This window comes from Coptis chinensis, chromosome 2, assembly GCF_015680905.1.
Source record: "Coptis chinensis isolate HL-2020 chromosome 2, ASM1568090v1, whole genome shotgun sequence".
NCBI lineage: Eukaryota > Viridiplantae > Streptophyta > Magnoliopsida > Ranunculales > Ranunculaceae > Coptis > Coptis chinensis.
The window spans coordinates 29,441,020-29,465,940 of record NC_141457.1 but is presented as its reverse complement, the minus strand read 5'-3'; the positions used below and the strand labels follow the sequence as shown (position 1 = coordinate 29,465,940).

Genomic DNA, 24,921 nt, shown 5'->3' with positions numbered 1-24,921 from the left:
AGCAAAAAGTGTTTTCACGGGTGCTAAGAAGTTGTTAGGTGGGGGGAGTAGTAGTTCGGGTCGCGGTGACCCGCTTGAGAAAAAGAGAGGAAGGGGAACAACCACCTCGGCATCAGTCCGTAGAGGGGATCGGAAAGCGGATGATCCCAGTAATGTAGTTGTGAGTGGTGTAGAGTTAGGAAATCGAAAGAGAAGAAAGGGGACAGTTTCGAGTGATGTAGATGTAGATGTAGATTTAGATTTAGATGTAGATGTAGATGACATAAATATGGATCGTGGGAAGAGTGTAGTTGTAAGTCATGGTGATAGTGAAGAAGATGATAGTGAAGAAGATGACGAAGAGGGTGTTGATGATGCAGAAGGGGAGAATGACGAGGAGGAGGAGGACGCAGAGGATGAGGAGGAGGAGGCGGATGATGACGAGGAAGTCCCTATACTTGTACCTCCAGTGAATATTGTGAGAAAGTCCAACAATGACTTGGAGTTCCAGAGAGGTGTTTATGGCGGTGGCCCTCGTGTGCCACATCTGTTGTATGACTATGCGGTCCACGTGGCTCGCGATGTTTGGAAGGGGCAGGTAGTATTATCATATAGTGTCTATTAGTATTTAAATTTTGTATTACGAAACCTTATGCATACATTAATATTGAGTTTTTGTTGTTTTAGGCGGAGCGAGGGGTGTTGAAGTGCCATGGGCACCTAAACAAGTTGGTACAATGGGATATCATCGGAGAGTGTTCAGACTGTTCTAATTTTCACGTGGAGCTTCAAAGGACCGGCTTATGTGCTATGGTCTTAGGTGTATATAGGCAGCAGGATCCTGTGTTGGTCTCTGCGTTTGTGGAGAGGTGGCATCCAGAGACCAACATGTTTCATATGCCATGGGGTGAGATGACAATCACGTTGGACGATGTTTCCCAATTCTTAGGAGTTCCGATCAGAGGCAAAGCAGTGACTGGGGACACTGATTTGACCCTGGAACAGACAAAAAAACTCCTCCACAAAGGTCTTGGCATACCCATGGACAAGATAGATGCGGAGATTAAATCCAATAAGTCCACTTCCAAAGTGAGGATGGATTTCTTGATGAAGCAGCTTGCTTGGAAGGTAGCAGATGAAGATTTACGTGATGAAAATGGGGTTGTTGTGAAGAAGGCGTCAACCCAAAAAGAGTTGCAGTTTGCTGTTAGAGTTTATCTGTTATTTTTCTTTGGATGTACCATCTTCACCGACATGTCTGGAATTGCAGTTCCCATTTGTTATCTGAGACTGCTTTCGAAATTTACCGAGATCAGAGACTACGCGTGGGGTGTAGCCTTACTGGCTTACTTGTACAGGGGTCTTGGGGACTGCCACAAGTGCCAAGGTGAAGGGTGTTTCAGGCTATTTCACTCTCCTACAGGTATTCGTTTTTTTGTTTTTCTTTCCAATGTCAATTTTATCTATCTATTACAATGTTAACTGGGTGTCTATATTACTCTAGGCATGGATTTATGAGTACTTCCCGGTGTTCAGGCCATTCCTAAACTTGGACTATCAGTTGAGCATGTCGCGTGCTCATAGGTACTCAGTTACTCAGTCTTTTTATGCTAGCACAACAGCTGCATTGAAGCATACCCGAGCGGTGATTGATAATATGACTTGTACCGATGTAAGCATTTTTGTTTGTAATTAGTTTTATTTATTAATTGATATTATTAGTATGTGGTTAATGATTAATTTCCTCGATCATATGCTATTTGACAGGTTGAATGGTATCCCTATGTTGAAGTCCGAGCTACATGCCCGGTGGATGAAATAACATTTTTCGAGGGATTTATATGCTTTCTTGATGATGTCGAGCATCCCCCAAGACCAAAGACCTCGACGCGAACTACTTCCGGATGCGGGCGGTACGATGTGAAATTTAATATTGCGTCTTCCTATTGGAGTAAATGGCAGAATCACTTAATACAACCTGAACATCGAGGACCCATTGCGTCTTATCCATGGCAGTGTGTGAGTAGATACATGAGTTGGTACGAAAACAATAGTCATATTCGAATGATAAACTGTGATCATCCTAATCACTACTCCCTACAGAGTCTTCCATATCATAATCTGGTGAGTTAATACCTTACAACATTAGTTTTTGTTATTTTTTTTGTTTTGTTATTTTTTGTTTTGGTATTTTATAAATGTATATACTAATGTAGTTTTTCGTTTTAATTTTGACAGCACCCCATCGTCGATGAAATTTGTCGCTTGCTTGATCGAGGCCTGCAAATGGGTGGGACTGCGATTCTAGACGATGCACGGAACGAGTTCATGGAGGCATACAATTTGACCCGGTGCAAGTTCATTAGTGGACGATATCGTGAAGAAGCATAGGTGAAGAAGCAGCCTATTCTTGACCATTGATCTCAACTCTTGGAGTTCTAGTAGTATAGGGCTGTTTAGGTTGCTTTTGTTGTAGAGAGTGACGTTGTGATATCTGTACCCAACTTTATGAATACTTGATTTTGTCATATGTTATTTCAAAATATTATTTGATGTTATGTGATTCTCTATTTTTTATGTGTTTGGTTTTGAATTTGGAAGTGTTAGAATTGTTGGAATATGAAAGTTAAGAAAAAAAGAAATCGAGGTTCGCCAAATTTCAGTCCCAAACGACTTGGCCACACCGTTTGGACTAAGTCCCAAACGGTGTGGCCAACTACGCAAATACATCAGGTCGTACTCAAACGCTCTATGATCTGTAACTTAAAGACGACCTAGCAAAGTCAAGAGGACTAGTACTATGCAGCACAAGTCGTCAAATAACAAATCAGTAGCAACAAAAGCAATCACATGCATACTTCAAACCAACTTCAACAAGTAAGTAATTTAAATATTTCTACTTCAATACAAAATCGGTTAGATACCGAGGCCCCCAGGTTATCCCGGGAAAACGACCTCAGTATCCCCATAAAAAATAAAATAAAATATTGTATCAGTATCAAGAGCAAAGAGTTGTTTAAATATTGTTCAACGACCTCCCAACCCAAGAGCAAACACAAGACGTTTAGAGTCAATTCACACAAGGAAGATTCTCCACATTCAAAGGGTCCAAATCACCACCTTCTACAGCACCAGAACTAGTAGCCTGATCAATAACAACTTCAGAAACATCTGACCCAAAAACAACAGGAGGAACAGAAGGAACAGCTGGAGCAACCGGTGGCACAACGACTTGGTCAGATGGCAGATCAGATGGTCTACTAGCATCTACACCAGCATCTGCAGTAGACACTGTTGCAGCCCCACTTTCAACAGACATCTTAAGGCAATCATACTTATCCAATGCCTTAATATAATCATCCATCAGCACATAAACATCGCCACTCTCCACCGTGTCCACCAAGTCGTTATATGCAGTCTCAGCTCGTTCAGCAACGGAGCGTAGCCTCTTGCACTCATCGACCCATTGCTGAACCTCCAGCTTTGCAGAATCCAGAGCGAGTTGCAACAGAGCCACTTTACCACCCAACTGCTGCACTTGATCCCTCAACCCTGCAACCTTCGTTCTCTGCACTTGCTGTTCAGCCACCAGTCTGCTATAAGTTTGCTTGCTGACATCCAGCTCCTTCTTGTAACGGTCGGAGATAGACGCCATATCCTTCAGCTTCCTATACATTGCCAGAACCTAGCAAACAAGATAAAAAATATAGTCATTAGAGTGGATCAAAATCAACAAGACCCAAAAGGAGCAAGCTCAGAACGGAAGAATACTCACATAGCACAACGACCATTCCATCTCCACCAAGCTTACTTCCAGGCCCTTATTATCTAGCTTGCGCCTATCCCCGGCAAGCACAATACTCTCCAACAACGCCCTACCAACCAAAGGGGACTTAAAGCTATAGTCACCATTCTCAACAAACTTCTTCAACCCACTATAGGGGTCCTTATACATAACCGTCCTATCAAGGACAACACGGCCACTCTTCTTACTTGGGTCCGTACTTTCTGACCCCTTGCCCTACTTAGCAACAGGCTCTGCCTCACCAACTTTCTTCTTTCCACAGGCCTCAGCCACCCCAGCATCATCAGCTAAATCAATCAGATTCATCCTCTTCAGGGGAACCTGACTTGAAGACGCATGACCTTTAACAGAACCAAGTAGGTCTTTAGACTCAGATCGAGCCTTCTTAGCACCCTCCGACTCAACCACTTCGGAATGCCTTTTCAGATTAGGCTTTCAGAACGAAGTGGGAGCATCACCCTCCCCACCAGCACTGCCACCTGCAGCACCACCAGCACTTCCAGCACCCGCATCTCCAGAGGAGAAGCAACTGGATGCAGAACAATCTGCATCACCAGAGGAGAAGCGGTTGGACGTAGAGCGCCCTCCATCCCCCAACTCGGAACGTTGGGGGGCCAAATGATTTGCATCACCCAACTCAGAACGTTGGGATAACAAACGATTTACGTTACCCAACTCAGGACGTCTGGAAGGCGTCACCCCTCCAACCGTCCTCACCGCACCAGAACGATGTTCAGCGACCCCACCCGACGTCCTATCTCCACTCCTTTTCACTCCAGAAACAGGTGCTTTCTTTTGACTCTTCCTCTCCATTGCAGATTCCGAGCTAGAATCAGAAGTTCAACCACTATCTTACGATCCCTAGCCTTTTGCTCCAACCTCTTACGGTTGATTTTCTTCCCTCCACGCCTCTTAAAGTAATGTGCAACCTCCCCCAACAAAGCCTGCTTATCCTCCAAACTTAGACAAGCAAACCTTTCAATAACACCGTTCTTCGTACGAAAACGGATTGTAACCTCTGCAAAAAAAAAATAAAATAATAACAAACCAGATAAATCAGAACGTCCAAATTATAATTTAAAACACACACATTACGACCTACAACCAACGACCTACCACGAGATTGTACAACACGTTTATCAATCTCTAAACCAGGCGGGCAATATCTACCTACAACCAATAATGGCTTACGCCCCCATTCCTCCTTACTCACCCCCATAATAACAGGAGACTTCCCCTTATTAACATGAAAACTAAAGTTCACAGCACCCGACTTCGTCACAACAAAGTGCTTCGTCACATCGTTTAAACAGATGTTGTAGCCCCTGTCATTCAACAAATCCAACACATGGAGAATCCTCCAACTGTTCCCCACGAGTTGATAGGGGGCTTTCCCCAAAAAATTCAAAACCTCCACAGTAAGACGGGAAAAGGGCAGCCTCATCCTAGCCTTCAACTGCCCATAACAATCAACTACTCCTCCACCCCAAGGAACGTAGTCGTTAGTATACAAATTCTTCTCCCCAGCCAGATCGTACACAGACAGATAAAATTTCACCCAACCAAACTCCTTCCTCAAAGCGGCATAACAATCTACCGACTTAGGCTTCCTCTCATCCACCATCTCCAACGAAGAAGACGACGAAGCCTCATCACCACTACGAACCTTATCCTCAATTTCTTCGTCACTTACCATTCTCTCTCTCCATTTACCAACTTCAACCTCACCACTAAAACTATCACTAGTCATAGACATTGCACAATCAAAGAAAGATGGAAAACTTAAATTTCTAAAGTTAAAAACACGAACCTGATGGCAAGGGATGAGAATTTTTTTTTTTCTTTACTTTCTTTCCTTTTCTTTTGCTCTGGATTTTTTCTTTTTTTTTTCCTTTGGTTGAAAAGTAAACAAACAAAAAGCTTTTACAAATAAAAAAACCCCTCAACTGCCCAGACACCTCGAGACAATCAAAGCGTTTCATGTTCCCAAAACCTAAATCATTACTCACCCACAAATCGCCGTAACTCCGGGCCCACGAATCCAGCCCAACAGTTCCCACACATTCCCCAAAATCTAAATTCAAAACAAAACAGCTGCCAAACACGTGCTTTACAACTTTACTTTTTAACCGTTCTCCTTCCACGCAACAACTATCCAATGAACGAATAAAAAATAAAGGGGGTTGTGTAAGTACCCGTCCGTTCTACACTACAGAGCACATGTCCACATGGCAAGACGTCTTACTTTAGCTCGTCCCACAACATCAGATCGTACCAACGACCCAACATCCAGGTCGTCACCAGCAGCAGTTACAGCCATTAATATATCAACTAGCACAATTTTGGAGCTCAATCAACGCCACAATCAAGAAAACATTAACTTTGTAACAACACATTAATGGCGAATCACCAAGATAGCACACAAGGTGGATCTGCAATCCATAACGGTTCAAGCACACATCTATAAATAGATAGAGATGAACTACGTAAGGCTTGATTCAAGTTTACCCCCAGAAACTTGATACGTAGGCAACTCTTATCCCAAGAAGAGTGCATCCATTTCCTATCCAACAAATCATCAGGTCGTAGTCCCAAAGAAACCAACATCTACACTGACCCTGTTTTTGCCAAACTCCACCTCAGTCATCAGTCAAATGAATCCAAATTTCACATTACTAGTATTCTAGCAAAAGAACATTCTGAAGGTTCGAATTTTCAAAACACCAAATTTCACTTGGCAGAAACCAGCGATAATTCAAAACTTTTTGAACTGCCATTTTGTCTAGATGCTCTTTCCTACTATTTTGTTCATGCAATTTGTAATGGAATGGTATTGCTGCGCTCATTCGAAAACCTCTATATCTGGAATCCTCTCACCAGAGGCTACATATATATCCCTTGCCCACCGAAATCTACTATTCCTCTTGGTCATAGTAGGGGTATCAATTTTGGGTTTGGTTTAAATCAAGCTACTAACGAATATAAGGTGGTAGGATATGTTGGTTATGAAGATAGAAGTGACAATAAAAATTTTTGCTCTTGTGTCAGTGTATGCACTTTAACCAGTTTAAGCAGAGAGCCGTCATGGCAGACTATAGAACCACCATCATGGAGGACTATAGAATCATTTGACCAGTACAATACTCGTCTTAGAGATTGTACCATACCACATGTCAATGGAGCTCTTCATTGGCTTGCAACTAGGATTCCGCGACCTCGTTCGAGAGTTATCCTTTCCTTTGACCTGAAAGACGAGGTTTTTAAAGAGATACGACATCCACATCCGACAGAGTTATTTTCCAAGGATGTTTATTTTGAGCTTGTGGAATTGGGTGGATTACTTTGTCTGTTCGGCATTCAACTTAGAGTGGAGCTTCATATTTGGGTGATGAAACAGTATGGCGTGTTTGGCTCTTGGACAAAACTATCACACCCCAAATTTCCAAACAATATTTAAAACAATGATATTCAATCATCTGGAAACCCGGGGTGCAACAAAACCCAATACCCTGTTATCAAACACGATATAAAAAAAAAACTAAAATCAAAGGAAAACTAAAAGGAACAACTCTTCATCACATTATTAAACTACAAAGAAACTAACCAACTCTATTACATCTGTCTCAAAACAAAATCGTACACTTCAGAAAAACTTAAACCAGAAGACTCCAAGAGCAACTCCAAATCACGTGTCCTCATCCACTACACTTCACCATCTATGTTTCCAACACATCCACATTGCAAATTAAACAAAGCAAACATGGGTCAGCAAATTGAATTTGCGGGTATGAGTAAGACTAAATATAAAATATAAATACGTTCATATCTTTGGAAGACAAGTTAGTTCCGTATTCTCAATACGGCAAGTAGTTTTTTCCCAAGTAAAATTTCAACCCCCAATATACATTTCCAAGAAATCTCAGATAACAATATTCATCATGCTCAATTTCCAAAATAACTCACAATATAATTTCTACTTACATTCAACTTATTACATACACATATGATAACTTATTTAAATATGAGTTTGATACACTTTACCTTTAAGCCACCACGTCGTCTTAGGGTAGGACAATGTCTCTGCATAAAAAGTTAATAAGTCCTACCCTCCTGCAAAACAGAGTTAGATTTCCCAAACGTAATCATTTATAGTATACATCTATTTTACTCTCACTGTAACCATCATGGGTATATATAATCTGGCATAACATATCGCCAATATTAACTAACATTCATATCACACCACCATATCCATCATATCACGCTAACCATATTCACATTCCTTCGTAAGAAATTATATGCATCATATCATAATATATCACCACTAGGGAGTACATTCATCCCTCGTGAGTATCAACTCACATAAACCACGTATACATTTCCTTGTAAGAAATCATGTACATCATAATACATAAATATTCATATGCAGTAACTCAGTCACATGTAAAATCAATGTTTTACTTTGCTTATTAATTATCTCGTTAACTCATTTATTAAAAGACACAGCCCAACCTTTAGTTCCTACTCCACGATTTGCACTGCACATATTTGCCAAATCACACATATCCGTATGCCTCACTCACACCGAGTACCACTATAAGACATATGTCCCAAGCGGGGATATCGCCTCTAGGAAACATATTTTCATCTTGTAAACTCGTAACTTGTGAGTCACAACCATCTCTGGGCTTTCCATATACATAATCACAAAGCCTCCTTTGGGCATAACAAAATATCAGGTCATTCATGGCACATTCAATGAATACCTTGGGTCATTCCCGCTACATTCAAGGAATACCCATCATAATACTAACAGGTCCATTCATGGCACATTCAATGAATACTTTAGGTCATTCCCACCACATTCAAGGAATACCTATCATAACAATAACAGGTCATTCATGGCACATTCAATGAATACCTTGGGTCATTCCCGCCACATTAAAGGAATACCTATCATAATAATAACAGGTCATTCATAGCATATTCAATGAATACCTTGGGTCATTCCCGCCACATTCAAGGAATACCCACCTACATTCCCGTACATTCAAGGAATACAGCCAACCCACAAGGCGAATGCATTAGTTCCTCTCTAAGGCGGCTTTTCACATGACATCATTAGTCATAAACATTTCATTTCATTTCTTTTCATCAAAGAGGCATGGAGAGATCTAAAGATGTGGACGATACATTAAATTTTCACCAGACACTTTTACACCGGATTTTTAACACTCAAGAGTTCTCATTTATTATAATATTTTTATTACAAAACAAATATCGTCTCAAACAATAGAATCATTACTTAATATTCCAAACACAATAACTAATCAACTCACCTCATTATCAATTATATAAATCATAGATATCAAAATGTTCAATCAGGAATAACGCATTAGTTAAATGACTCGTGAATATATTTTAAACAACCACAATCACGTACACAATTAAGTACTAATATTGTACATATATAGTTATCACAATAACTAAGAACTAATAACTAATATATAATATAGTGTAGTGGCTGCATTTTTGCTCAAAGCTGCCTACGTATCCAAATCTGTTAAGATTGGAATCAAGCCTTCGTAGTTCTTATCAGCCACATAGTCAATGCTATAGTTTTTCCTACATTCATCCAAATGACATGTAACTTAAATATTTAGAAACTAGGGTATGTAGAAATACTTTTTCATGTAGAACTCGAAATCCCAACCTCAGCCCATCTAGAAGAAAACTTAAGTTGAAAACGGTAAAAAATCCTAATTTTTCAGCAAACTAGATTTTTGACGGACTATCTTCCGAATGACACAACTCTTTCCACAGGTGTCCAAATACATCGAGGCTTTTTGCGTTGAAAATCTAACACACAGAACTTACTTTCTTATGTTTTACAAAAATACTCAATCTCATTCTAAAAGTTCAATAACTAAACTCGAACACAGTGCGCAGAAACTAATTTCTGACGCACTATTTTCTGTCAGTCAAACTTCCAAACACCATAATTAATTCCATGGGCCTCAAAATGCGATGAGGCCAATTGGAATAGAAAGCAGACTTCCAAATATTACTTTTTCATGTTTCCATAAAAATCTAGTTCAAACTCTAACTAAACCAAAATTGAGCTCGAAATCAGACCAGCGCTAAGCTTATACTTTCTGACATCTAAAAGAGAATATCTAAAGTACTGTAAGTCAATTGGTATAAGGGTTTAATACCGACTGTACCATCTAGATCGACCCATCCACATATATATATCAAAAAGATAACTTGCGCCAATAGCTAAACTCATTCAAAAACAATAGAACCCAATTATCTAATCTAAGTGCATAACAGTTCAAGGTAATAAGAGAAGTGCATATCACCGTCTACTTCTCATTGTATCTGGGACACCTTTTAGTAACAGGTATTGATTCTAATCTAGTTCGTTGTATCTGTTATCTCTTTTGTAAGATTAAGACCAAGGCTTTTAGTGGCTATTCCCATGGATGATAATGAAAAAGGGGTTCAATATCTACAAGAACCATCTTCGCCTAAAGTAACTATTATATTTGTAACCCTTTTAAACCAAAGTTAATAGAAGGTGACCTCTGGGAGTAGATGCCTGTTTCCTAATGAAAATTGTATTGGCAACTCAAACGGCAGAAGAACCAGCAGTGATCTCTACGTTTATAAATATTAAAAGTTTATACATTCTCAAACTTGGTGCTTTACTAGCTCAAATCCAAGAACACTTTACATTGGAGTTTCTCAGACTGTGGAGTGATCGAGTATAAGGGTCACATGAAATCAGAAAATAAAAAGAAGCTTGACGCCAGTTGCTATAACAATACTTTGGTCTAGAAAGTCAAATACGCTGGTCTATTATGTCGGCCATCCTTGACCACAGAAACCATACCCACGAATAGTTATGCCTAACCAAAGTGAAACTTGAGTTCACAACTCAGAATGCCATTTAAATATTTTTGACCAAATCAATATTTTCATCACAAGGTTCCAATAAATAAAATAAATAATAAAATAATATGATTATCAATCAAATACATATTTAAAGAAAAGGTTTAGACTACTCACCGAAATTAATCAAAAAGCGAAAACATTTGTGTACATAACGAACTTGGAAACTGACGTCAAGGTGTTGTTTTCCTCCGTCCCTTTCTCTTTCAAGCACTCTCAAGCAATAACTATTTCTCTTTGTTTTTTCTCTTGTATTTCAAACACCCAAAAAGAAACTAACAAAGATGGAGAGTTCGGTTGTAACCAAACCCCTCTAACTCTCCCACGTTTTTATCTTATCTTATTTTATTTTTATCATTTTCTTTTCTTTTTAATATTATTATTACTTTTTAAATCCTAATAAATAAGGAAAAATAAAGAAAATAAATGGAGTGTTATAAAAACAATTTAAGATTGGACTACTTGGAGTATGTGGGTCATTTGAGTATTTGCCACCAGTTGGCATTGCAAACAGTGGAGAGATTATTCTAATAAAATGTTATGATCTGGGCTACCACGAGGATATCCCTATAGGAGCCCACGAGGATATCCCTATAGGGATGAGTGTTTCGAGACCGTTGGATCCCACGGTCTGAAAATCAAAAACAAAAAGGAAGAGAGAGAATATGGATTTGTTTTTGACAAATGTTATACCCACTCTATTGAAAATGTTGTTTTGTATAATAAAAAAATTGCCAAAAATGTTGTTTTGTATAATGTAGAAACCGACTCGGTTCGTGATGTTAAGATATTTGACTCTCGTCGTTGGAAAGCGTACGCTTATACAGGAAGCCTCATCTCACCCAAATTTATCAGTGGACTCAATCATAACAGGACATAGTGGAAGCTGGACGGCAAAGGTAAGCTAATAAGGCCCTACTGAAATATTCAATTTTTCAGTATGTTCTTTTGCATTTTCATGATTGAAATATTGTTAAGTTGTTATGTGTTTTAATTTACTTCGGCTAAGTTAAAGAGAAAGTGACTCATTCCACAAGCCAAATCACACAACGTAAACACATTATTTGCACAAACGCATCCAATTAAACAACGGATTATCCAGACGTATGTCGTGTATCCCTTACATTTGGAAGGTCTAAAACCCATTAAGGCTGATTTGTGTTATGAAATAACTAAAGAAGCAGTTCCAAATGTGTTTAATAGCATAGCACTCAGTTAATACTAGCTACAAGGAGAAGGGTTGTCTGGGGAGACGTACAGTTTCCCATCTAACCTTGAAACACCGTGACGGGGGAAATCTGTCTCAAAGACATAGTGAATCTTCAATAGGTTTGGATTAACATTTTCGTACTTGGTACATTTGAGAGAAAGGTTTGTACAATTGTGGTAATTGGTAAAGAATAAGTATATTCAAGTTGTAGTTCTTAACATTAACGTGTGTCGTATATCCCTTACATTTGGCAGGTGTGAAACCCATTAAGACTGGTTTGTGTTCTAAAATAACTAAAGAAGCAACTCCGAATGTGTTTAGTAACACATCACTCAGTTGATACTAGCCACAAGGAGAAGAGTTGTCTTTCAGATTGTTATATTTTTAAAGGTTGATTTTTTAAATCAGGAGGAGTCACCCAGAAGGTCTTTTTTTTTTTTTTTTTTTTTTTTTTTTTTTTTTTTTTTTTTTTTTGCAAATGGCTACCATTAACATTGGCTTGGGTGGTGCATTGTTGAACTAGAGTCCTGAATTTCAAAACAAATAGTTTGGTACTTGCATGGTTTTCCTTTCCACTCAACAAGCTTGTCTTCCGTCTTCATTAGGCAGTCAGAAAAAGACCGAAAGGCAGACGATGAGAGATGGGAGAATTTTCCCTTTCTCAAGTTATCTCTACCAGTTTAAATGATCTTATAGATATTAATGAAGTCGTCTTTTTCTGACTTTTTGTGGATCATCTCCCTACCTATCAATGTGAGGAGTCGCTCACTAGCAATCCTCAAAATGAAAACATACATTAAGCTACTAAGATCATAAACAGATACGAAGTACAACTCACATTGTATTTATCATTCTTAATATATTACAAGTTCGTCGATGGAATGTGTGTTCGTGTCGCCTATATTGTTATATTAGTCTTTGCTCTCTAGATGTCTCTGAAAAGCTTGTACAATATATTCCATTGCTATGCATCAGATTATATATATATATATATATATATATATATCGGTTAGGCTATAGTGCCACCCTTATAGTGCCACTGTTATCTCACACCCCTCCTGGTCCCTCAAATCTCTTCTCAAGATCATCAGATCTAATTCACTCAAAAATTGCGAAATTTTAAATTTTAAAAGTATTTCAAAAACAAAAAAACGAAAAAAGGAAAAAAAAACGCGAAATTGGGTTCTTCTTCTCCAAAATTCATAACCCAGAGACTGATCAAACCATCTTGCTGATCCAAAGAGGTCGTGGTGGAGGTGGGTATTTCGACCCCCACCTACGTGGCGAACGTCCATTGGTAGGAATCTCCACTTTATTCGTTTAATCGACAGGGCTAAAAGCCCAATTTGCAATACCACGGGATCAATGTACATGCCATTAACTCATGTGTCTAAGATCAACCTTAGCCACATGGCTTGCTACTAATGTACATTGATTTATGTCCGATTCATTTCTTATCAAAGAGATAATTATCACTGAAAGTTATAGTCTATCACAATGACTCAAGCTACAAAATTACTTGAGATACTGAGGACTCTCTACTCTACCTATATAAATACCAAACTATTTTTCATTCAACTACGCTCCTCGAGACTTGATCCCATTGATAATTTCGATGATTAGTCAACCGCAGCAAGGTACAAATCTCATCATTCTCCCGATCACCATCATTTTTCTAATTACTTTTCTACATTCTTCGTCTCTTTTATCAACACTTGATGTTTTGATCATATCTGGTTGAAACAGTGGGTATGGTGGCCATGGTGGTGGTGGGTATAGTGACGAAGGCCCTCCTTCTGAAGTAGTTGGTACAATTTTTTCCCAACTCTCTCTATTACTACTTTATTTGATTGCTTGCTTCACTGTGAAAACCATATAAAACTCTAAAAAATGTATCTTTTAAGTGGTACAACAATCTGAATATAAGATAGGTATGTTTACTTGTTGGTTAACAATCATGAGAAAGAAATGGGTTGTTTTTATACTTTAATGAGCTCAATGCGAACCCTTTGTTGTTTATTTAGTTGGACTGGAATTTGTATGCTTATATGAAGTTTGATTGTAAAATGCAGAGGCTGCTTCGTTCCTTCATGCTTGCGAAGGAGATGCTGTAATTAAACTCACACATGAAAAGATACCCTATTTCAATGCTCCAATCTATCTACAGAACAAGACATAGATTGGAAAGGTGGATGAAATTTTTGGTCCTATTAATGAATCTGTAAGTAGTCCCTTTTGTTGATGTATGGTAGTTTTACTAATGGTTGGAATTTATGTTATTGATACATGCATTTTTTTTTAGGATGCAGTTGTTTTCAGTTGTACAAAACTTACATGCGTTTGCCTAATAAAAGTGCTGTGTTTAAATAGTGTGAGAGTGTCAAATGAGCTAGGAAGAGGGAATCCAAAAAGGGCGAGGTTTTCAGTCTGGGTAATGGTGATGATGGCAGTGGTCATACAAACTATATTTGCTGTCATGATATTCGCAACGAAAAAAGATTTCCCATCAATCTTCACAGAAGATGAGTGGGTTATGAATAAAGTTACCAAACTTGCTCCCTTTCTATGCGTATCAATCTTTCTCTCAAGTGTGCAACCAGTTCTATCAGGTTAGTATATTGCATTGTTGTGCATATATGTTTTTCCTTGGTACAATTTGAAAGTTCTTGCTGAAATGTTGAACTTGTACAATGAAATTAGTAGACCTCATGTATTAAACATGACTTAATTTGCAGGTGTGGCCATTGGCGCTGGTTGGCAAGCTATTGTCGCCTATGTAAATATTGGGTGCTATTACCTCATGGGATTGGCAACTGGTGCTATTTTGGGCTTCAAATTCCATCTTGGCTTGGAGGTTAGCAAAACAGACTGATAACTGTTTTTTCTTAAAAAGTCGGGTGTTTTGAAAGTTCCCTCAGGACATTGAGCTTCCTTAGGTCTTCACCGTAGGATCAGCATCTCGGAGACGTATATGTTGGCATTATGATCCTGTAGTAAGGCGATGGAGGTATAGGACTACACTCAGTCTCTGGAGGGTACTTTTAAATATGAAGAGCACGAGGACTAATACTATTTTATGTTTTCTGTTTGAAGGGACTCTGGGATGGGGTACTCCTTGGAATCGCTCTACAAACAATCATCCTTATTATAATCACTTTGGGTATAGACGGGGAAAAAGAGGCAAGTGTTAATAGATGTTCATTCATTTCTACTTTGCACTTGTATAACAATTTTGTTCCAAAAATATTTGTTACTTTTTGGTGCTTATTGAAATATTGACCGTTTTAATTTAGACATTACTAAAGGGTCTAGAACTGTTCTGCAGGTATCACTGGCGAAAGAGAGAGTGGCTTCTTGGGGAAGCTCGGATGTTGAATCCACTTTTGATTCCAATGTGTTCTAAGACGTTCAAAAATAAAAGAATTGAAGTATGTTCTGCCATTTTGGACTTGGGAGGTTTAATGAGGTTCGGGAAGAAATCCAACAGTTTAGAACACCCTAAACTGTTAAATAGCCCACTTTCTAAATGCTGAATGCTAAACTAGGATTTTGTATTCATCTCTGAAGAGTGTTTAATTTCATATTTGTACAAGAAGTTGCAGAAAGTGGAGTTTATTTCGACAAATATGAATGAGTTCCTCATCCATGTTTAAATGATGTGCCTACCCTCAAGAAGCAGCTCTCATGATAACAAAGTATATTGGTGTACCACTAGAAATTCAAATAGAAGTATTAGTTTTTTGATCCATAAGCACCGATGAACCTAGCTTCCAAATTTCTGTTTTTGCCTCATGGACTGCATTTTCGTTTAGAGAAAATACAGGAACTGAGAGTGAGAGGTGTTGCAAACTCCTTCCTCTTTCCCCATCCTAAAAAGCATAGTGATGCTCTCAATTTTCACCCTGTTTCACGCCAAGGATAAGTACTTTAAAACTCACTCTCTTGTATCAACACTAAGAATTATCATCATCGCAGCTGTATCTTTCGCATTGTTTATACGAAACCTCCCTTGTATTACTAGAATAACAGAAACATAAGACCATTGTGATTCGTTGGTTTCACTTGACATAACTCAATTTATTGGTTAAAGTTAAAACCGATTTGAGTTATAATTGAGGATTCGTCTTTTCCATGTATGGATGTGAGAGTACTTCTAGTCGTCTCTTGAGTCCAGCAGCCTGCTCATATTGCCAGATCAGTACATATTGTGACTGAAGATGCAATTAAGGGCATAAACGGTAGTAAAAATTGAAATGACGAAACAGTCATTTTTAAAGGCATTGAATAATTGGTTTGAATATAGTAGTAAAAAAAAGAGCGCAGTATTGGCAGTCCCATAAATAGGACTAGCACTCCTCCATTAAATACACAAAAAACACTAACAGCAAGCAGCTACCGCGGGATCGCACAATCCACAACATTGGGTTGCCGTGAGATCCCATATCCCACGGAAGGTGGTTGCCGTGGGTTTTTTTTTTTTTAAAATATTTTTTTAATAGCCACCGTAAAAAAAATTAGTTGTCTCGAGATGATTTTGTTTACTAAAATAGAGTCTTTGCTTGTGTTAATTATCAAAACTCTCCTTCATTAATTTGATCACAAAATTTTCTTATAGCATATGAAAATATTTGCAGTGAGATAGCAAAATTATGACTCGATTGTATATTTTTTTTTGTCATGGTTTTGGTGTTGTTTTTAGAGTGTATAAAGAAATTTTAAAGAAAAAAAAATGAGGTATCCATATGTCGTGTGTGTTCAATACGCAAAATTTGAAGTGAAAAAAAAACAAAAAACACAAAAATATGCCGAAATCGCCTTTTGCCGTGGATTGTGCGATCTCTCGCCAAGAATCGCCTCCCGTGGATATAAGATCTCGCGGCAAGTGCCTATCGTAGAACTATGGACATGTGGGGTATAAAAGGACATATAAAGAATAACCATTATTGTTTTACTTTTTGTCAAATGGGTGCTAGTCCCATTTATGGGGGTGCCAATACCGCGACCCATAAAAAAAAGGCTAGTCCAATTTAAAAGCTCATGTTAATTATGGTGTACTCTACTAATTGAGATATGTAGAGGATTTACAAAGAGAAGGTCATCTCTAACCCACAAGTCCACAACCTCTCCCACCCTATTATGAGTTAGAACTCAGGGGTCATGCACTCATTCATGCCAAAGGATCTGCTTGGCAAGTCACGTTTTTCATGAATCACAAAAACTTCTTTCAAGATGGCATGACCATAAAAAAATTCATTATTACGGTATTTTCATGAATTACCAACACTTCTTTCTGGCATCCAAACCACTCACACATACTGTGTACAATTGTGCTTGGTAAATGTTTATATTCTCAGAAAATTGAAAAGACTTAGCAAAACGTTTGCACATCTGAAATCCTAACTGCAATTTTAACAAATAAAATATTAACACTCAGAGAACTACAACAGCTGGCAATAATCCATTGTGCCTGAGTAGCACCTCTGGAGAAGGTTCACGACCTCGGAATTCCACAAAAACTTGGAGTACACAGGTAATCAGTACGAAAACACCATAGCATGGAGGAAACAATAAAAAAACAGTTGTACAATTGTTTCTAACCCGCCCCCCCCCCCCCAACTTAGGCCACAATTAGCTTTACCCCCTCCCCCCCCCCCCAGTTCTTTTATCTAGAGATTTACCCCCAAAATTACACCACATCCAAGTCAACTGTTATCTTTTTGGTCAATGCATGTAAAAATACTTCATTGCTCTTTGTCATTTTAATAGTTTTCTAGCTTTACCCCCCAGAACTTAGGTCAATTAGCTTTATCCCCTCAGCTCTTTCATCTAGAAGTTTACCCCCCCAGAACTTAGGCCAATTAGCTTTACCCTCCTAGTTCTTTCATCTAGAGGTTTACCCCCAAGACCACAACACATCCAAGTTAACTAAGTTTGACCGTAATGTTTCTGGTCAAGAAAAATAAAAAGACTCTAATGCCCTTTTCTATTTATAATTACATAAATACCCTGTGACTTTGGCAAATACAAAATCTGAATTCAAATCATCTAGGACAAATATCATGATCTTGTGAACTCTATCTGACGGCTACCACCAATCTTTATCAAATGACATCCACGCCTTTAACATTATGAAATTACATAATCAACCTCATGGTTGTTAAAAGCTACATGTATACTAGGAGAAAACCAACCGTGAAAGGGCAATGAAGTCTTTTTATATAGTAGTGGTGGATAACTTGGAGAATATAATGCTACAGTGATGGTAGTGATGGTGTATGGCCGTCGGATAGACCACAAGATCATACATGTGTCCTAGATGATTTGAATTCCAATTTTGTCTTCGCCAAAGTCACAGGGTATTTATGTAATTATACATAAAAAGGGCATTAAAGTCTTTTCATTTGTCTTGACCAAAAACATTACAGTCAAACTCAGTTGACTTGGATGTGTTGTGGTCTTGGGGATAAAGCTAGAAAACTGATAAAAAAAAGTGACAGGAATATATGTAATGCCCAAGTTCTTATTTTTGACAATTGCAACCACCAATAGGTTCACATTTTCAATAAACAGGAAATGCCAAGGAAAATTCAATGATTTATTCTGACATCAAGCGGTGGTTTTCCACCTCCAAGAGCAAGAACGGTTTCTCGGAACCTTTTACCGGTTTCTCTTTGACAACCTTGAATGTTCTACAAACAGGAAAACCAATATCAATTTCATGTTTTTTTACTTTTCCAACTCAATAGAAAAATATGCAGATGACTAACTAGACTAAAAAAAATCTCAAAAAATTAAGCTAAATTTACTAGTAAATATGGATATAGAGGAAAGTTGGGAAAGCCCCTACCTGAACCCATTCAAAGTAACTCACAATGACGCCTCCTGAATTGGCTAATATGTTAGGAAGTATCACAACACCTTTCTTTGACAAGATCTGCAGATGGAAGTAGCCAAGTTGGATGGTTTCATTATGTTGTTTAGATGTAAATACTAATTTACATTTCTTTTCTTCCACTTAGTTTATAACAACAGACCATATCTTATATTCAGATTGCTTTACCACTTAAAAGATACATTTTTTAGAGTTTTATATGGTTTTCACAGTGAACCAAGCAATCCAATAGAGTAGTAAATAGAGAGCGTTGGGAAAAAATTGTACCAACTACTTCATAAGGAGGGCCTTCGTCACGAAACCCACCACCACCACGGCCACCATACCCACCTCCACCATGACCTCTCTGGATCAGCAGGATGGTTTGATCAGCCTCTGGGTTATGAACACTACTACAGAATGACACTTATACCACTGTTTTTAAGTGTGGTATAAATATATTTACCACTGTTATACACCCGTGACAATAAGTGGTGTGGTATATAATAATAGCAAAACTGTGGTATATATGTTTAACGGATACCACTGTTTTTCAAAGAACCGTGGTTTGTAATGCCCATTATATACCACGATTGTCAACATAACCGTGGCATATAAGCTATTGAAACCGTGGCTTATATTAGTGTATGTGTTATAATACCGTGGTATATAGTTATACTAAACACTACGGTTTATGCCAAACCGTGGTATATATATATATATATTAATAATAATGCTAGTAACAGTCTTCCACTTAAAAACCAAACCTGCATAACATAATTTACACAGCCTGCCTACATACAACATTTCCATCTTCCCAACAAATTCCAAAATGTACAATAAACTATCAAACATTGCAAAAAAAGATAATAATAATAAAAAAAAACTTCCATTAATTTTTTGAGTGCACTAAGAAAACAAACTTCAAATTCCTTTTCATAAATTAAAAAGGTAGGACTCATAAATTAAACTGGAGGGGTCCGAACATTGCTAAAACTCATCCTCATTCGCTTCCGACTGAAACACCCCATTTTCCTGGATGAACTGAATAATATCGAGTTGAACACCGTCAAGTTCATCTTGCGTGTATGTCTCCTTCAGTTCTAAATTTATTATCTAGATGAGTCAAAGCACAACATGTAGAGTTACTATATAAGAATAAGGCGAAGTCATTGAGCCAAATAAAGTGTTTGTCAAAACTTTCGAATACCTTATTTTCAAATGATCCAGTTGAACAAGCTTCTACTATTTCCCTCATAAACTTCATTGTATAATACCCACACTCTGTGCCACCTGGTTGATATGGGCCCTAACATATAGACTCACAACATATGTGAACATTTACTTTTCAAAGAAAAAGACAATAATGTGTAGGATTTGTTTACCATGATCTTGTCCCACTTCAGCGGAACTCGTTTCCCATCAACCCTTTGTAATGTGAGGACCGCACTTCATAATAAGATAAATGCAAAACATTTAATTCACAAGGTTTTGAGACAACCAATAGAAACTAAGCTACGTTCTATTAAGCGAAACATGATTCACTCCCACATAGTTTGTACATACAGGTTTTCACCTCACACATGACTGCCAAGAGGTTTGAGAATAGATGCATTGAAAGAGAATCGAAGAAACTAGAAAGATTAAAGAAAAACACCACCAGGTAATAAGGGTAAACAAGTAGGTCCCTCATCAGACGATTTACTCCATCCATAAATTAACATTTTTTTATGGTAAGGATGATCAATGATAATCATCAACTTGACACATTATGAAACAAAAAGGAATAAGGTGGTTCGCAGTATCTTCAAAACCAAATTAATATGAATGGAAAACCAGGAAAAAAAAATATCAATCATTTACTTCCTAAGTTGCACTGCAATAAAAAAAGTAATATCAGAAAAGGTGTCCTTACCGGAGAGTTGATGTAGCTTGCCCCTTGCCCAAAAGATCCCTGATAAGTGAGTGTGAAATTCAATTACCCGTATTTACAACAACTCTTTAAATCCCAAAAGACCATTGAAATGTAATAATACCTGGGAACTTTGACCCGATTGAACTCCAGCAGCCTCTTTTCTACCATGACCACCCTTCACAGATCTTTTGCTATCACCCTGTCGAAATTGCAATTCCTCAGATAAATTAAATATCGTGTAGAAAATTAAGCTACAATTGACAAGTCACGAGAATGGATCAAGCTATTTTGTAGTGTCCTCTCCATTTTCGAGAGAGAGAGAGAGAGAGAGAGAGAGAGAGTTACCAAGTCCAACATTTTTTTTGTATTATGTAAGACAACCTTGCAAGAAACCCAAAGAAAATGATGTAGCCGGCTTTGGAATATATGTTGTTTCATTTTTTTATGTTTCAAAAGAAAAGTAATCTGAGGGATAAATAAATTCCATAGTCTCTAACAAGTAGATAGATTCAAAAGAATAAAAAACACAAAATGTAATGAGAAATATTTGATTTTTCTGTTTCTCCAGGATCAAGCTTATATGTTGAGAGCAATGAACCGCTTGTAGGATCAACACAGCAAATGTCAGACGAACTAAAATAAGAACCCACCTACAATATTCTTTTATTCATCCATAAATCTATCAATCTCTACCCCAAACACCATTTCCAACATAGCACAATCACAGATACATTACACACCAAGATGCTAGTAACCGGCGTAATATTATAAAAGAAAGCAAGAATAAGATATACTCATATATATCTATCTTAATTAACACATTTGAACTACTAAGAATTGGCAATTTCCATTGAAGTTCATAAAATACAAGATGAGAACATAACTACATAACTTTAATGGTAGATTTACATACTAATTAGCAACCAATTACAGATGAACCATACATTGGAACATAAGAATCACCACTCATGTTCTAGTTCCACATCTATTTCCTATAAAAAAAACAAAAAACAAAATATTACACTACAAAAAAAACAAAAAGGCCTTTGATATTGGAAGATTAAGATCAAATTTGAAGACTTACTCTATTACTCCTCTTTTGTTGATTGCACAGGGATAAAATGCAACTCCAACTATATTCCAATCTTCGACTCCCGTTTCTAGCCCGGTCTTTCCTCGCATTCGCAAACCTTCTTCATAGATCATACAAAATATCAAAAACCCATGTTATTAAGTAGGCTTTACAACTAAAATTAATATACATCTCAAAATTATATCAAACTTTTCTATCCCGAGTCATAAATTTACAATCAATGACCAAAAAACAAAAATATACATCAAACTAAACTAATTCAATCACACCAAACAAGTATTTGCCAACAAAGCTAGACCCACTAAGTGTATATGTACCGGCACCAATAAATTTGCTAACGTCCAAGAAATTATTTATCATCAATTCCTTGTCATATATGGTGTTATTAATACAAACATGGCTCAAACTAATCTAACTCTAGCCAAAAAGATGAACTGAGAAGTTCATGTTAATTGGCATAGTGACTTACAAAAGAATCACAACTTAATTAATTCATTTGCAGCAAGCAAGCTAAATGGACATAATTCTAAGGCATCAACTTCATACATTTCCAACTTTAATAAATTGATTAAATAACTAGTGTTAGTTTAAAAGTAAACCTACACATGGCCAGTAGCAGCCCATGATGCACATCCGTGAAGATTTTGCTCCATTACTCATATGGCATTCACACAATCACATTCCCTTAATGTACGACCATGCATTACTGTTGCAAAAAAAAAAAGGCAGATAAGAACAATGTGGTAATCTGTTTGATCGTCTGGCTCGTCAATCATAACATATACCAAATCAAACCTTAATAAGATAGCAGGAGGAAGAGCCACATTGTACTGGAAAGAAGAGATGCAGGTCATTTTTATTTCCACATTTCATAGATGATACACACTGACATAATCAGTTCTCTACTATATTGGTCTTAAAATCAACATAAAGGTGCAAACATTTCTCACCTTTAGTGGTTTTGACTTGTCATGCCGGCCGCCAGTAGGGTTGGCAGCAGCTAAAATTGATGTTCAAGCATTTAATGTCGCCTGTATTCCCGCTTTTGTGATACTTATGGTCTGTTGTTCCATGGCTTCATGAATGGCAACCTTTAAAGAGATCAGACAGTTAGAGAAAACTTTCAGGGCCCTCAAAAGCTGAAGTCTAAATAACAGATGGTTACTTGATCTCTAACATCCATTTTATCAAATTCATCTATGCAACAAATTCCATTATCAGCAAGCATTAGAGCACCAAGAGCAGTAGAGCAAGCATATTCCCTCGAAAGCATGTTCCATTATCGCAAGCATTATCCGTAAGCATTAGAGCAACATATTCCCTCAAAAGTCAAGTCTAAATAATAGATGGTTACCTTATGGTTTGCACATCTTTTTGTCACTCTTTGGTAATCGGACCACTTTCAATTCAAACACCAAAAGTCCTACAATCACCTTAAAACAAGTAAACCTTTGATAACTTTGTAGGAGTACCAAGAGGAGCTGTAATATTGAGCAACTCGACCCGACTTACAGAGTATTTAGGCATAGCGACAGATTTTTAGCATAAATTTAATGTGTTTGTTGAAAAAGGAAGAAGTCTATATAGCATAGCATTTCTAAGTAACCAAGAGCTCACCCTGAACTGTTGGCTACCATCATCCTCCCCATCCCTCTTGCTATTTCTTATATCGCTATCTCTTCAACCATCAGATATCTGATTAAGAGCATACAAAGAAAACAATTTAAATGAAAGACTACTACAAATACAAATAAATAAAATGATGAGCTAGGAACATAAAATGGGCACAAACCTTAACAGAGTTTGCAATGAACGCAAGGCGATACGAGAGGTCTCTCACTCCTAGTGCCCGAAAGCCTCTTACACCTTCATTTCCGCCAGAAGATTTTGGGCGCTGAGACCTCTCTCCTACATTCTGCTCTTTCACCTGGTGAAGCAAGTGCCATTATGTCTGGTATTACAACCAACGTACCCGTGAAAATGACCCTGTGGAAGAGAAGAATTGCCAATTATCCAATCACAATCAAAATTCTCTCACTCCCCCAATCAATTATCATATAAATTAATAACTTCAGAGCCATATAAAAAACAAAACAAAGATCTTAACAATACTTAATTAGTTTTTATGTGTCCCATCAGATGGTAGAAAGATCTTGGTTTACCAGATAAGTTGGGCCTTGCCAGAGACAGGTTGGTGGAAAGTTTCTTAGCGTCAGTTGGAGCAGCCTATAAAACTCAGTACCACTATTGTAGGGAATGGATAACTCGAGCTATTTTTCTCATACTGATAATTGATGGTATCTATGAACTAAAACTTTTTAGAGACTCATGTGAAAGGTTGGTGGCTACGTTATATAAATAAGTTCGAATGTCGCAACTAGTATATAACTAAAAACTTTCCTTCAGGTGGGATCTCAAGGCAATGGACCTAATGCCATACTACATGATAATATGTTTCTTGGCTCTTTTCAACATGCAGAACAACATTGTCTACTTGACATACAAAGAAAAGGGTATTGATATCTTACCACATTTGACTAAAGCGGTATTTCATCAGATTATATATGCACCTATCACATTCTAATTGGTATACATCATCTACACTTTGTAATTTGCGGTGTTTTTTTCTTCTTTATTATCCCAGTGGGCAGATTTTTTGTAAAGCAGTCAAAACCTACACTTTTGTTAACTAAATAAACTATTAACATGATCAAAGGCCTACACCAGAAGGGAGACAAAAGTCCAAGACATTTATGGTGTCCTGAGTGCAGAACATACCGTCATGTCCTTCGACTTCTTATGAACTTACCCTGCATTTTAGACAGAAGTTAAACAACAGTAACTCATCAATCACTACGCCTACGCCAAAAGAGAACAATATAAGAGAGATTAGTTATTCTAGTTTAGTCTGAAATAAGAAATAGTTCTTCCTATGAATTATTATGTGGTATCCTCTTGTATATTCCAATTATCCCGCCTTAGGTTCTTTTCACTCCAAAGGAAGTGATTGATGCGAATATAACACATCTAACAAGTCACATATTCTTTTTTGGTATTTCATTTCATAAATGAATTTCTAAGTCTGTTTTCCAGT

The 24,921-nt window shown here is 37.5% G+C and overlaps 1 protein-coding gene and 3 long non-coding RNA genes across 9 annotated transcripts; 2 read left to right on the top strand and 2 right to left on the bottom strand.

Annotated features, from left to right (window-relative positions):
- The first annotated feature begins 1,263 nt into the window (after window positions 1-1,263).
- On the top strand, window positions 1,264-1,843 carry LOC147515696 (uncharacterized). Its single transcript, XR_015213499.1, has 3 exons — window positions 1,264-1,402; window positions 1,484-1,651; window positions 1,747-1,843. It is a non-coding gene; the product is annotated as an uncharacterized LOC147515696 (long non-coding RNA).
- A 9,607-nt stretch (window positions 1,844-11,450) lies between these two features.
- LOC147515695 (protein DETOXIFICATION 32-like) lies at window positions 11,451-15,602 on the top strand. 4 transcript variants are annotated; one of them, XR_015210782.1, is made up of 8 exons: window positions 11,451-11,637; window positions 13,695-13,756; window positions 14,021-14,169; window positions 14,319-14,557; window positions 14,684-14,802; window positions 14,898-14,955; window positions 15,042-15,128; window positions 15,274-15,602. XR_015210782.1 is itself a non-coding variant. In XM_086588541.1 (8 exons), exons 3-7 carry the CDS (start codon window positions 14,075-14,077, stop codon window positions 15,097-15,099), a joined length of 582 nt encoding a protein of 193 aa, XP_086444667.1. In that variant the 5' UTR covers window positions 11,451-11,637; window positions 13,695-13,756; window positions 14,021-14,074; the 3' UTR covers window positions 15,100-15,128; window positions 15,274-15,602. The 4 variants fall into 4 exon arrangements, 3 of the variants coding, with proteins under 3 accessions (XP_086444667.1, XP_086444666.1, XP_086444668.1); XM_086588541.1 differs by having other exon boundaries at window positions 14,885-14,955; XM_086588540.1 differs by lacking the exon at window positions 14,898-14,955.
- Window positions 15,603-19,686: 4,084 nt separating this feature from the next.
- LOC147515694 (uncharacterized) lies at window positions 19,687-21,879 on the bottom strand. 3 transcript variants are annotated; one of them, XR_015213497.1, is made up of 6 exons: window positions 21,819-21,879; window positions 21,648-21,726; window positions 20,856-20,933; window positions 20,735-20,773; window positions 20,030-20,268; window positions 19,687-19,935 (listed from the first exon to the last, which is right to left on the bottom strand). It is a non-coding gene; the product is annotated as an uncharacterized LOC147515694 (long non-coding RNA). The 3 variants fall into 3 exon arrangements; XR_015213496.1 differs by having other exon boundaries at window positions 21,679-21,726; XR_015213498.1 differs by lacking the exon at window positions 21,648-21,726.
- LOC147515693 (uncharacterized) lies at window positions 21,879-23,111 on the bottom strand. Its single transcript, XR_015213495.1, has 4 exons — window positions 22,993-23,111; window positions 22,778-22,918; window positions 22,427-22,533; window positions 21,879-21,927 (listed from the first exon to the last, which is right to left on the bottom strand). It is a non-coding gene; the product is annotated as an uncharacterized LOC147515693 (long non-coding RNA).
- Window positions 23,112-24,921: the final 1,810 nt, after the last annotated feature.

Bases quoted from the DNA above. Each gene is read 5' to 3' on its own strand.
- LOC147515695 (XM_086588540.1), top strand. From the start codon at position 14,075: ATGAAAAGATACCCTATTTCAATGCTCCAATCTATCTACAGAACAAGA. The intron at 14,803-15,041 runs GTTAGCAAAACA...TTCTGTTTGAAG, and splicing joins AATTCCATCTTGGCTTGGAG to GGACTCTGGGATGGGGTACT. The intron at 15,129-15,273 runs GCAAGTGTTAAT...ACTGTTCTGCAG, and splicing joins GTATAGACGGGGAAAAAGAG to GTATCACTGGCGAAAGAGAG.